The sequence below is a fragment of the Cucurbita maxima genome, unplaced genomic scaffold (genome assembly GCF_002738345.1).
Source record: "Cucurbita maxima cultivar Rimu unplaced genomic scaffold, Cmax_1.0 Cma_Scf00004, whole genome shotgun sequence".
Taxonomy (NCBI): Eukaryota; Viridiplantae; Streptophyta; class Magnoliopsida; order Cucurbitales; family Cucurbitaceae; genus Cucurbita; species Cucurbita maxima.
Genome location: NW_019272020.1, coordinates 3155483 through 3169208, shown reverse-complemented (window position 1 = coordinate 3169208; position 13726 = coordinate 3155483). Strand labels below are relative to the sequence as shown.

The window sequence follows — 13726 nt, the reverse complement described above, 5'->3', positions numbered from 1 at the left end:
TATTTTTAAGTGGCAGCCCTTTTCAAAACAAAGCTTGGGTTAATTTCTTAAAAATGCGATACGTGCAATGTGGCTGAGTGTGGAGGCTTGGCCAGTGGGCTTATTCCCCGCCCCCAAAAAAGAATCAGATTGCTCTTCTTTATTAATTTTTAAACTTTATATCCATATAGGCTCATCAATTAAAATAATAACGTTAAATTGGTAATTTAATTAATGTGTGTTTTAATAAGAAAAAAGAATTTAGTTGTCATTAATGTATTTTATTCCATAAAAATTATGAATACTTAACTGATTAATTGGTGTATATACTATTTTAAAAAATAAAAGAAAATATACCAAATTTTATGGAACTTGGACAAAAGAAAAGGACAGCTCTTCTTGTTTCCCAATTTCTGTTTTAAACGCCAACAACTTGTCTTTGCCTCTTAGAATATTTTAATTATATGAGCTAATAAGTGCTAATAAGAGCACGAGGAAATTGCAGGGTAGCAGACAAAAATGAGATGGGCCGGGTCCTGTCACAGTATCCAAACGTAAGAAATTCAGAATATGGGCCACAGGGCATGGGCTCGTATGCCAAAGGGCCCATCCACTCAATTTTCAGTAACAAAATTCATCAATAATTGAACTCTGAGTTCTTGATTACGATTGTAGGGAGGAATAGACTGAAAGACCCGCCAAACACGCAGCTAGACAACGATGGAACTAGGAAGTAGCTGTCAGGTGGCAATCTGAGCCACGTATTAAGCTTACGTGTACGGTTATAATTAGTTTGCGTTGAGGAAATTTCACTGGTTTTCCATTTTCCTTGAGACTAGGGCTGACATGGAAGTCCTTTGGGAGAGGAAAAAGAAAGACGACTGGAAAGTCTGGAACGCGGGAATGGCACAATAAAGTCCATTGACTTACAGGCACTCTTCCATGGGCCAAGTTGAATGCCCATGTCCTTGTCTTCAACCAATACCCACAAACCACTTCCCTCATCTTCCTCGAAAATTCTTCAACATTTCCCTCATCCCCACTTTATGCCTTTTTCTTCTTTCATCAACCGTCACCTCCACCGCTCAACCTCCCATCTCTTCCGCCTTTTCCTCGCCAATTCAGTTGCCCCATCCGCGCCATGCCCTGCCACCGGGCTTGTCTTGGGTCCCGATATCATTTTAAATTTTGCTATACACTCTGTACTCCTAACTGTTCCCTTCTATGTTCTCCAAAGTCACTTCCGCCGCATCTGCCTTTGCTCCCGTCTTCCGGTAACCCACCCCGCCCCCATCCCTCGGGAAAGACTCTACTTCTTCTCAGTTTGATCTCCACAGCTACTTTCATCGTCGCCATCTTCATGGTTTGTCTTCTTGTCAAGAAATTGAAGGAGTATCGTAACTCCAGACAGAATGGGCCGCCTCTGTTCGATGTCCACAGAGAGAACCTCCCCGATGAAGATGAAGAAGCACCCGTCCTTGACCACCACGTATGGTACATCAATACCGTCGGTCTCCAGCAATCGATCATCGATTCAATCACCATGTTCAAGTACAGGAAGGACGAGAAATTAATCGAAGGATCAGACTGCTCGATCTGCCTCGGCGAGTTTCAAGACGACGAGAGCCTTCGACTGTTGCCTAAATGCAGCCACGCCTTCCATGTTCCCTGCATCGACACCTGGCTGAGATCGCACAAAAACTGCCCCCTTTGTCGTGCTCCAGTGCTGTCCAACTCCGCCGCCCCTAATTTAGTCCCCACCGAACCGATCAGAAACCAGCCGCCGGCGATCGAAGTTACCCAAATGGAAACAGAGGCCGTCGAGGAAGAAAACAGAGGAGATGCAAACAGTGGAGAAGGGGGTAGCAATAGTGGAGGGAATTCTGAAATTCCAATCAAAGGGCTGTCTCTGACTTTGAGTGATTTGACTGAGAATCAAATTCGCGAGGCTGTGGAAGACGAAGGACAAGCGATAAGAAGGTCGGTTTCTATGGATTCAGTTTCTGCAATGGCGATTTATCAGGCGACGGCCAAAATACAAATTCCAGAAGAAGGTTCTTCTTCAAGTGGGGCGTTAGTGGAAGTGAAGAATTCAGTCTCTTCGAGGAATGTTCCCTTCCCAAAGCGGGGAGTCGGAAATCAGAGCTTGTATAATCTCGTGAAGAGCATTCCATTTGGGCGTTCTGTGCAAAAGGGGGGGATCTCGATGAAAATGTTAAGTTCGGGTAGAAGGAAGATACATTCGGCCAGGCATTACAGAAGCCAGAGCTCGGTCCTTCCGATGTGAGAAATAAAGAAATCTTAATGTCCGCGAAACTCACAATCTTTTCTGTACAGTTCCAAGAAGCTGCCCTGCTCCTACACGTGTATGGTAAGGTGTTCAAGCTGCTGCAACTCTGGTCTGTTCTGTTGGGGTTTTTTCTAAAAGGTAATATACGAATAGAATAAATAAAGAAGAAGATGGGCTTATTTATTTATCTCAATGCCTCGGCTTTTGTAACATTCCTAGTTATCTGCACATTGACAAACGAGGGCTGCTGATTTGAATTTTGGAGGTTAAAAGTTAGTTTTACAAGTAAAAATGTATTTTTGGCTACACTACACTACATTAATGTACGGGGAACATCTCTACTTGACGTGAGCTGCACGCAAGTATGGAGTTTTATTCTCTACAAACTCATATGCAATAAACTAGTTCGAAGATGAATATGGTATTAGATGATTTTCTTACTGTTTCCATTCCTGTTTGGCGCTTTTATGCCACTTGGTGACTTGGACGCTCATCCTTGGTAGGCCGTGTGGCCAGTCTCGTCTTATTAGTGAATCAAGATTTAGTAACCATGATCGATCCCACATGATAAATCTGAATTATTGTCTGCTAAAGTTGAGTTTGATCATTTCGGGGAAGGGTTGATGATTCGGATCTTGGATCGGTGGGGACGATATCCTTTACCTCACTTCCCACCTTCCTTCGTCGGCTTTGCTGCTCTGCATTGTCGGTGACATCCAAATCTTTTAGCTCACGAGACAGCAAAAATGGCAGTAACCGGAGGGCATGTTCTGTTTCTTATTTTGTTTTTCTGGTTTAGCTCAAAAAACAAATACAGTAGAACAAGATGAATGTATAAAGAAGGCGTTCCTTCTTTTATGCGCTGACATCTTATTCTCTCACAAGGGATTCATGAGCATATAGTGCAGTTTGGAAGCCTCGTTAAGGTTGAACTATTGTTGCCAATTGCCTAGAAAAGTCGTCATTTTGATATCTTTTCTTAATAAAATAATTAAAAAAAAAACGAATCTTCTTTATTTCAGAGGCACACAGCCACAGGGATCAATTGTTAACAGTAAAAAGTAAAGCGAGGAAGTTGTAAAAATTAGAAAGGTGGGCTATTTTGATTTGATGAGAAGAAGATGGAATCTGGGCCAATATCTTACACGCCCCTTTTACACCAAATCTTCCCTTGGTTGGAGTTGGCTCACCTTCCTAGTCTCCCAAAACTCTCGCCTTTCTTTCAACCCCATGAACGGGAAGATTAAAAATTGGATGAAAATCTTAGCCCCCACCAGTAAAAACTTGCAATTCCTCAGGCGAAATCTTCCCCTCTTTCCCTTTTGCGCTTTCTGCACGACCATAACCACATTTCTAGTGATACCCTTTTTCATTTCTTTATTATAGTCTACCAAATTGTTCTTTTCTTCGTCTTCTATTTCAATGGGCTTGCTTCTGTCTCGATCATTCACAAGATCTCGTCTAACCATTAGTTTAATGCGATGAGATTGACAAACCCTTTTCTGTCTTTATGCTAGTTCGCCCAATCTCAATTTGGTATTATCTGAGAGATACGGAAGGAATAACTGAGATTCTCCGACTCAAATGCTGCTTTAGATCGGAGCAACCCCTTCATTCTTAGCTGCGTATACTCGACTTCCCTTCTCATCTCTTCTTCCTAATGCTCACTATATTTTTGGGTTTGTGATGCTTCCTCTGCTGGCATTGCTTAATGGAACTTGTTTTCACGAAATGGGTATCGGCGTTTTTTCTCTGCTGTTGTCTTATCTCCTCTAAAGCATTTTCAGGTAGGCCCCAATGATTGTAATTTCATCAGCTTCTGCTCAGTGCTGTAACATACTTATTCATCATTTTCTCTTGATTCAAGTGGAGGGAATTCTTGGGGACAATAAAGTCAGAGGAGTGAACTTAGGAGGATGGTTGGTGATTGAAGGTTGGATTAAACCTTCCCTTTTTGAAGGCATCCCCAATGGGGACATGCTAGTGAGTTCCATTCTTTTAGCTCATGTTTTGGATGTAATCCAAGTCTCCAAGATAGCTCAGTTGATACTATTATACAGGATGGAAATCAGGTTCAATTGTGGTCCGTAACATTGAAGAAGTTCGTTAGCGCTGAGAATGGAGGAGGCACAGGTGTTGCAGTCGATAGAGATGTTGCATCTTCATGGGAAACCTTCAGGGTCAGATGCTCAATCAGAAATCTCTTCTCCTTCATGACTCCCAAGCTTTACCCCCTCTGTTGTTTGTTGCAGTTATGGAGAGTTTCTGCATCAGAATTTCAATTCCGTACTGTCCTCGGGCAGTTTCTAAAATGTGATGCCTTGGGATGCTCTGCAACAGCTCAATCGCCCAGGAACTCTGAAACTTTCTTTGTTGAAAGAAAAGACAATAGAGTGCACCTAAAACTTAGGACTGGAGCCTATCTACAGGTATCACATTTCATCTCTTCATTTACTTGTTTGTTGTAGTTTCTATGTATATTCCTTTTTGGTTGCCATGATTTTCTCAATGAAAGAATTGCAAAAGTAAGTGATGAGTGAAGCAACTAGCTAGGCCTTATAACTAGCCGCTCAGCTTTCACAACTCATGAGAAGTCATGGCTCTACTGAACCCTCAATTCTTGTCAACAATTTTACTCGATATTTTAGTATGCTAAGACATTCTAATAGTTAAACTGGATTGCATATGCTGTACTTTTAGGCTATGATAACAAATCAGCTGACAGCTGACTATCCAGGGAAGCCAGGATGGGATGACAATGCTGCCACTTTTGAAATGATTGTTTCAGGCAACCTGCATGGAGATTACCAGCTTGCAAATGGCTATGGAAAGGATGAGGCAACTCGTGTTTATCAGGTAAAGTCTGAATACCAACTAGCTTTCCCATAGATTGATCGCAATTATATATATATATGAACTTAACTTCTGGTTGATGTAACTGCAGAGACATAGAAACAATTTTGTGACTATAGACGACTTTAAATTTTTGTATAGACATGGAATAAACACAGTGAGAATTCCTGTTGGTTGGTGGATTGCTTTCGATCCGGATCCTCCTGCACCATTTATTGGTGGATCCTTGGAAGCTCTAGACAATGCATTCTCATGGGCACTGTAGGTCTTGTTTTCTAATTATTCTTTCAGATTCACATTCTCTACTAAAACCCTGAATTCTGTGGTGCAGAGCCTATAACTTAATGTGCATAATCGACCTTCATGCTGCTCCCGGCTCCCAAAATGGGATGGAACATAGCGCAAGTAATGACGGTACATTAGAATGGCCCAATTCTCCTGCTTACATTTCTAAAACATTGGATGTTATAGACTTCTTAGCTTCGAGGTATTTTTCTCTCAGATTTTGATTCTTCTTATCCTTGTTGCAATCTATATAGTTACCCGTACCACCAATTCGTACTTAGAAATTTCATGATATGCCTCTATCGAGAATAAAGTTCTCTTGAAAGACTATTTATGAGATCTCACATCGATTGGAGAGGGGAATGAGTACCAGCGAGGACGCTGGCCCCAAAGGAGGGTGGATTGTGAGATCCCACATTGGTTGGAGAGCGGAACGAAACTTTTTTTATAAGGGTGTGGAAACCTGTCCTTACCAGACACGTTTTAAGAACCTTGAGGGGAAACTCAAAGAGGACAATATATGTTAGCTGTGGGCTTGGGTTGTTACACTATTAAAAAGCTCGGTGTGGCAAATTCAACAAAGTTTGACATTGGTACGGTTATCTCCTGCATATTTTTTGTAGGTATGGAAAACATCCAGCCTTGCTCGGAATTGAACTTTTAAACGAACCGTCAGCAGATTTAGTTCCATTGGACACCTTGGTATCATATTACAAACAAGGATACAATATAGTCCGTAAATACTCTTCAAAAGCTTATGTAATAATTTGCCAAAGAATTGGGAAAGCAGATCCTATGGAACTTTATGAAGCTGACATAGGATCTCATAATTTAGTAGTGGATTTGCATTGCTACAATCTGTTTGATCCCTTCTTTGATCACTTGAGCCCCTCGGAGAACATAGAAATCATATACAAGAACAGGCAAACTCAACTACAGGCCTTAAACAGTGCAAACGGTCCCCTAGTATTCGTTGGTAAGCCTCGGACCACCTCGGTCTCTTTACTCTTTTTTTTCTAAGATTATCGAACTTAGAGCCAAACACTTTCATAAGCATTTAGAAAGTCAATCCAAATTGGCCGATTTATAATAGATGAGTGTGATTAACAGGAGAATGGGTGAATGAGTGGGATGTGACAAATGGGTCTCAGGCTGATTATCAAAACTTTGGGAGGGTCCAGCTAGAGGTTTATAATGCAGCTTCTTTTGGATGGACTTATTGGACCCTAAAGAATGACAGGAAGCACTGGGATTTTGAGTGGAACATCAAGAACAATTATCTTCAATTTGGTAGGTGATAACCAAGAATGTAAGGGATGTTTTGTTTTGTTTTGTGCTTCAACTTTGATTGACAAATAAACACACCCGTGTTATATCCGACGCCCTGCATTTTGGTGCTTTTGAGTTACATCAATGATGTAACATGTCTAAATGGTGCAGGTGATTCACCCATCAGGGCTGTTTTCGACTGTGGGTTGTGGGTTGCATTAGCATGTGCCTGGTTCCCTCACCTGCTGTTCATGCTCTGAGTTGCAGCCCTTCAGGATCGCACATTACTATTCAGGACCAACAACGTTTACGTTTCTTATAAATCTCATCCTTTTTTCATTTTTGTGGATTAAACAGCAGATTAATAAAGCAATCATTGTAGCATTTATGCCTTTCATCATCATAAATCAAACAAGTTTGACCATATTTAAATATTAATTCATGAAAAGTTGACAAAATTTAGTAGATTTTTTTTAAAATTTAAAAAGAAAAAGAAAAAGAGAGAAACTTTCCACGTTTGATTGTGGAACATGAGAGGCAGAGGGCCTAATGTCTGTGAAGACATAAGGAATCAGAAACAGGTCATGCAACCACATACCCCATTTTGTTGCCCTTTCCTTCTTTTCAAAAAGCCCTCATTCATAGGGCCCCGAACGCCAATCGTTTTATCAACTTCACTATTCCAACCTTGGGTTCATTGGTCATGTCTCGTGTCCGGTTGTCATACCCCAAAATCAGTCACAATCTTAATTCATGCACGCATCTCTCTTCATATTTAACTTCGCCTCCTTAAACCCTCATTTTCATTGGTCTAAGTATTCATGGTTTAATGATTATAATTATAATCGAGAGGGTTGAACTCTCCATTTTACGATCAGGTAAGATAAAAACAAAAGGCAGGTATAATATAATATATGGATGGTGACTAATTTGAATCAACCTCCTACTTGTCCCTAGCTCTCTCTACATACTCAAAAAGCCTAATGCCTCTGTCATTGTTTTTATGAACTCCCACTCGAAACCAAAGCAGGGTAGGTGGAATGAAAATGAATTGAAGTTGGGACGCCATCGCTCAAATCATTCATCTGGTACTAGAGGTAGAATTCAAGACCATAAGGTAACCCAATTTAGAAAGGGACAACACAGAGGAAGCTGAGTAGAAAGTCCCAAATTTTGATTTCATATTAACATCGCAAACATAAGTACATATGCATAGGCACATAATGTTCAATATCAAAACGACAAGTCGAAGCTGGTGGTGGTGGAAGAAGGCAAGAATGATTAGCAGCGAGCAGCTGAAAAAGCCCTGCCCAAAAAAGCGCAGCTCCAAAATAAAAAAAGGGAAATCAGGGGAGGGGGGGCAGTCGGTTTCCATGAAATCATGTTGACCGGAAAAAGAAAATACTGAGCTCTTGACCGATGCTTCCATTTGGGTCTCTCAAATGAAAAGATTCAGAGTCCCCTGACGCCCCACAAACTCTATCGAAATTCCCTCTCAAATACATCAAGTAATCATCTTCACCTTCACCTTCACCTTCACCTTCCACTTCCTTCCCCCCCATAATTCCCGCGCCTTCCACCATCGTCCCCAACCGCCGCAGCGTCTCCACGTCCGCCGCAGAAGCCCGTCGTCGCAAAGCGTACCCCACTTTCCTCCCGTTGAAGTACATACTCCATGCTGGCGACGACAGAACCGACCGCCCCCCGGAATTCACGGCGGCGGCGGCGGTGGAAGTGGACTCCAGCGCGATTCTGAGAACGCCGCCTCTCATTTCCCTGGCGAGAATAGCGGTGGGGACTGCCAATTCGAGGAGGAGAATTGGGTTGGTTGACTTGGAGTGTGTTTGAATACAGAAGTTGACTTTCCCTCTTCGGTAACCGAATATAGTGCCGGTGACGGAAGTGGCAGAGGAGGAGGTGGAGGGAAAGGTGGGTTTGGAGGAATACGTGGGTTCCTCTTCGGAGAAAGCGCAATTGCAAGTGGGGATGAGAAATTCAATAAGAGATCGGAAGAACTGCCATGAACGGACTTGTTTTTGGCAGTCGACGGCGGCGACGTTGACGGCAGGGTAAGTGGCCATAGGGAGGAAAAGTAAGGAATTAAAGAGGAGAGGAAGAGATTGATGAGCGTAGAGGGAGTGTGGGGTTTAAATAGTGAAGCCAAATGAAAAGGGACGTTTCATTGATTCATCATTTTTATCTCTCATCTCTCAATTCGGAAGACGCCCCCACGTTCACATGATGAGCCTTTTTTGCAAAATCCAAGGATTAATGCCTCTGCCTCAATTTTTTGGCTCACAAAAACCATAACCTTTTATTTATTTATTGTTTAAATTTGATTCCGAATGATGACTCATTTTCAATGGCCTTGATGAATCCACGTCGGAGCCCTAATTGGTGGCCACATTTCATTTAATTTACTTAAAATGACTTTATTGTTATTAAACGGTTGTCCCAAAAGATCCCAGTAATATCGAATGAATATATATATGATATGATATGATATCTTGTTTGAAGTAGATAAATATGCCTGGTTTAGACGATAACCCAAGAGAAACATAATCATTTGTTTTGACACTTTCTAAATCTAATAATTCTAATATTAAATTATTGATTAACCCGTTCCAATCTCTCCACTCTAATATTACTTGATTCAATAATGATTCCATAAAAAAAAAAAAAAAAGAGTATATTTACATTTAATTGGTGGCATATTTATTAAAATAAAGGTGAAATTTCACAAAAGCAATTGTGCATAATATATTATTATACGAGAATAAAATACAAAATACAGGCTGAGTTTGCAACATTGCGTCCATTAAAGGTGTAATTCCGTACAACAAGAACCTTATCATGCAATGATTATCAATTGGGAAGACACTGATAGAATTCCAAATTAAAATACAACGATTCAACTACTCTTTTCCACTTCATTTATACTTATTTGTTCAATTATATAACATATTAAAAAAAAAAAAAAAAAAAAAAAAAAAAAAAAAAGTGGGTCTGCGCAGACACCCACATAGCAAGCACTAGATTTTCTTGCTTTGTTGTTTATGGAAATAAAATATGAGAGACAGAGAGTATTTTTGGAGGGACTTGCAGGCAAAGCCTTGTTGCCAGGGCGCACCATAATTCAACTCCCCTTCCCCTTTTCCCCTTTTTCCCCACCTTTTCCCCACCTTTTCCCCACCTTTTCCCCACCTTTTCCCACTAAATCACTATCAATCTCATACACCATAATTTCATTCATTTTTTTCTCCACCTCATACTCTTATCGGTTCCATACAGCAGGAGAAAGGAAAAAGATGTCAGGTATATAGATATACACACACACACACACACACATAGGTCGTATTATTAAGTATATAAATGTGTTGTAGGGTTGTTTTGGAAATTTATGGGTGTTTTTGGGGGTGCAGTGGTTTGAAACAGGAATTGGCTTTTTGTGTTTGCTTTGAAAGATTTTTCTTTTGGAAAAGGCATACACTCATTGATGCTTTTTGGAATATAAAATGGGGAACTTTTTGGTTGAGTTTTATTTATTTATAATATTGAATTGAAGAAGAAAGAGACGAAATAGAGGGTGCCGTGGCCGAGAGACAAAACTCAGTGCGCCATCTCACTCTCCGAATCCTTGTTGCCAACCCTATTCCTTACACAAACTTCATCTTTAAATAAACGTTTTCCTTTTTTATTTTACATTTTCTTCTTGTCTCTTTCTAAGTAATGTATGGTGGAAGATTATTGGTTATATTTTTCATCACCTCCAAACAAACAAATAAATAAATAAAATAGTTGGTTGTTAAAACTATTTCTTAAAAACTTTCCATTCTTCAATTTAAAATTTCAGAAGCCCTTTACCATAACTTATCCATATGGTATGTAGACAAAAATTTGACATTTTTAGAGACGAAACCAATACAAGTTGATATTATTGTAATCTATTATCTTGTAAATAAGAAAAGGACGATATTATAAGAAAACGACAAAAGGTTGAACAATCAGACTAGACTCCAATGGCAGACAAAGTTTGATTGTATGAAATTACTGATAAGGACTGGCTTTTCCGAAAATTATATACGATAATTTAATTTAAAAGGTATTAAATAATTGTTTATTTTCGGAGCTAAATTTTAAATAGATGAGAACGAATGAAGGGTCTTGTCAATGTGCAAAAAGGGCAACAAACGGGCCGGGCGCAGCACTTTGGTCGGAGCCGTCCCCTTATGGAGTGACGGGCCTTTTCATCCTTGTCGTCAGCCCATCATCTCCCTATTCAAGATGGTTCATTCCTTTGCCTCAAACTTTTCATCTCTCCATTTCTCCACACGCAACCCGGCTTTCTTAGCCTGCAAAGTATCAATTTGGTCCCACGTCAGCTCATTCCTGCTAATTCAGGAATGATATGTGTTTATAATCAAAGATCGTTGACGTGAGGTCTCTTAGAAAGCTCAAAGCAAAGTCATGAAAGCTTATACTCAAAGTCTGCAGTAAGTATCATACCATTGTGAAGAGTCGTGACACTATTTTCAAATTAAATCAAATAAATTGCATACCTCTCCTTCCCAATCACATCGAATTGTAACGACGAGCAGTATCAATGTTTGAATTCCTGTTCCTCCGAATATCATCCCTATCCAAATTCCCTTCAATATGTACGAACACATCATTATCCATACCGAAGGATAAGCTCATCTTATGATATCACATTTCATGTATAGCGCTACCTTAACTCCAAGGTCGGTGAACCATTGCATGAAAATTCCCAGAGGTAAGCCGATGATATAATAGCAACCCAAGTTTATATAAGCCACGTAAGATTGCCATCCAGACCCAACTGCCACGCCTATATGCATCCACTTAAACATATAATAGTAAATGATACTCCACATTGAGTGACAAGATATTGTGAGATATACCAGAAAGGACAGGCTGAATGCTGTTGAACAGAATGGTTAAGGCCAACAGAATGGTGAGGTTATCCACTTCCTGAAGAACGACGGCGCTAGAAGAGAAAATGAGACCGAAGCTATTGTGGAAGATGACAATTAGGCAACAAAAGACGAGGCCAATTATTAAGGAGGTGGCCGAGGAGACAATGGTGGCAAACTTGGCTCCTTCTCCGTTGCCTGCCCCGAGCTCGTTCGCCACTCTCACTCTGTTTTCAACTATATTATTATCATAACTGGGAGAAATAATAAGATGTTCTGAAATAGATGATTACCCTGTGCCCACGAAGAATCCCAAAGGAATCATCATTTCCCATCCGTTGATGCTCATGCTGCCATTACAATAATTACCAGTTTTTTTCATTCTAGTAATTTCCGGGTGAATATAAAGAAAATTGGAAGAGAAAATAGTTGTAGAAAGAAAGAACCAGATCGATAGAGCATCCACCATAATCTCTGCGTTCTTCATGTTTCCAGTGATCACTACCAGTATTCTGTAATACCAATTTTCCAGGCTGAAATTTCATCATTTGTAAATCAAAATTGTCAGCTTAACCACACACACAAACAAACACAATAAACGCTAATATAAAAAACATTACTTTTTTAATATAAAAGATTATATATGTTCACACGTATTTGGGTTTGCCCAGTGACAGGCCAATACAGATATGGCCGAAGTAGATTGTTCCATAGGTCAACCCGATATCCAATCCGAGCTGGCCAACTTTTGATCTTCCAACACTTTGATAGGCTGAGTTAAAAGTGAAATTTGATTGGGAAAAAAGGTGGGTTTGTTTTTCATCTCACAATAATGAAATTTAAAAAAAAAAAAAAGATCTTGAAAACTTTTCTTTGATTTTGGAAAAAAACTGGTAAAAGTAGAGAACGGAGCTTGATTTAGGTTGATTAATAGTGGGAGAGACCATAGCATGACCCCTGAAGCAGCAGAGAGCTTGACAAACTCCCAGAGACCAGAAAAGGCCTCCACCGAGAACCCAGTCCAAGTGAGGGGACAGCCGCCGCAGGTAGTGTAAACAATCTGAACAGTGGGCATAGCGCACCAACCAATGTTGCAAGCTACCGCAATGCCCACCACTCCCATTTTGAGCTGAACCACGAGCACCCAACTGGCCACCAGATGCGAGACAAGCGCCGCCACGGCCGACCACACAATCGCCCACACCTTCACCTGGCTCTGCAAGAACCTCTGCAATGGGAAGTAAAACGCGAAGCTGAAGTGAATAGGAAGCATCCAGATGGATAAAACTCCAGCGAGGTCTGCCAAATCATGAGGCTCCCCTATGAGCTTCAGAATTGGAGACGCAAAGAAGAAAATAGGCAACAGCAAAACGCAGCATAGGATGAGAACGATCCAGGAGCGCTGCATATAGATTCCCAGCATGTAGTATTTCTTCGCCCCATACGCCTGCCCGCATAGCGTCTCCAAAGCGCTTGCCATTCCCATCTGAAATTAAATATACCAAATTAAAGAAAAAACAGAGTTGGTGTAGCTAACACAGAGAGTTACGGTTTTTGTACCAACCAGAAGCCCCATGTCGAAGCCGATGACGACGGTGACGGCGATGGAAAAGGCCGCAAGATCAAGGTCATTTAAGTGGCCGGCGAAAGCTTGGGCAATTATGAGGATGGAGTAGGAGATTATCCTGCTGAAAATTGAAGGGCCGACGATATTCCATAATTTCTTGGATTCGATCCAAAAGCGTGTTACAATATCTTGATTATGGGGTTGTAGTGTTGCGGAACAATCTTGCAAAAGGGGAACGTTTACTTGCTGTTCGTCCATGTCCTGGAAACGGTGGGAGGAAAGAGTGTTGCGTGCTTGAGGAGGATACCACAGTTCAAGGGATCTACGAGCTCATCTCTCTCTTAAAAACTGACACCACAGCAAAATTATTGAACCTGGGATCATAAAGTTGCTCAGCCAACTACTTCATAGGAGGCTATACAGGAGAAAATATACAAAATTAGTATTTTCATGCACCACCACCGTAACAAGTAACGTTACACATTTGTTGCTTCAATTATGTTTATTGACTGACATGAATTTTTTCAACATATAGTGTCCCAATTCACA

General features: G+C 40.7%; 5 protein-coding genes across 8 annotated transcripts in view; 2 read left to right on the top strand and 3 right to left on the bottom strand.

Annotated features, from left to right (window-relative positions):
- The window catches only part of LOC111478507 (vegetative cell wall protein gp1-like), a 446768-nt gene that overhangs the window by 427470 nt on the left and 5572 nt on the right, over window positions 1-13726 (bottom strand). The window lies entirely within an intron of this gene.
- Window positions 664-2711, top strand: LOC111478464 (RING-H2 finger protein ATL54-like). The gene has a single exon (XM_023122739.1). The coding sequence runs from the start codon at window positions 1121-1123 to the stop codon at window positions 2264-2266; it is 1146 nt and encodes a 381-aa protein (XP_022978507.1). The 5' UTR covers window positions 664-1120; the 3' UTR covers window positions 2267-2711.
- LOC111478434 (glucan 1,3-beta-glucosidase A-like) lies at window positions 3492-7060 on the top strand. 3 transcript variants are annotated; one of them, XM_023122692.1, is made up of 10 exons: window positions 3492-4056; window positions 4137-4252; window positions 4342-4449; window positions 4522-4698; window positions 4970-5125; window positions 5214-5383; window positions 5454-5609; window positions 6031-6383; window positions 6518-6697; window positions 6848-7060. In XM_023122692.1, the coding sequence occupies exons 1-10, from the start codon at window positions 3981-3983 to the stop codon at window positions 6934-6936; spliced, it is 1581 nt and encodes a 526-aa protein (XP_022978460.1). In that variant the 5' UTR covers window positions 3492-3980; the 3' UTR covers window positions 6937-7060. The 3 variants fall into 3 exon arrangements, with proteins under 3 accessions (XP_022978460.1, XP_022978459.1, XP_022978461.1); XM_023122691.1 differs by having other exon boundaries at window positions 4330-4449; XM_023122693.1 differs by having other exon boundaries at window positions 4330-4449; window positions 6518-6716; window positions 6848-6930.
- Window positions 7803-8939, bottom strand: LOC111478498 (protein MIZU-KUSSEI 1-like). The gene has a single exon (XM_023122780.1). It carries the CDS (start codon window positions 8755-8757, stop codon window positions 8056-8058), a length of 702 nt encoding a protein of 233 aa, XP_022978548.1. The 5' UTR covers window positions 8758-8939; the 3' UTR covers window positions 7803-8055.
- Window positions 10697-13614, bottom strand: LOC111478439 (protein DETOXIFICATION 27-like). 2 transcript variants are annotated; one of them, XM_023122700.1, is made up of 8 exons: window positions 13175-13612; window positions 12555-13096; window positions 12057-12143; window positions 11904-11960; window positions 11599-11837; window positions 11407-11525; window positions 11236-11325; window positions 10697-11028 (listed from the first exon to the last, which is right to left on the bottom strand). In XM_023122700.1, exons 1-8 carry the CDS (start codon window positions 13433-13435, stop codon window positions 10966-10968), a joined length of 1458 nt encoding a protein of 485 aa, XP_022978468.1. In that variant the 5' UTR covers window positions 13436-13612; the 3' UTR covers window positions 10697-10965. The 2 variants fall into 2 exon arrangements, with proteins under 2 accessions (XP_022978468.1, XP_022978467.1); XM_023122699.1 differs by having other exon boundaries at window positions 11904-12143; window positions 13175-13614.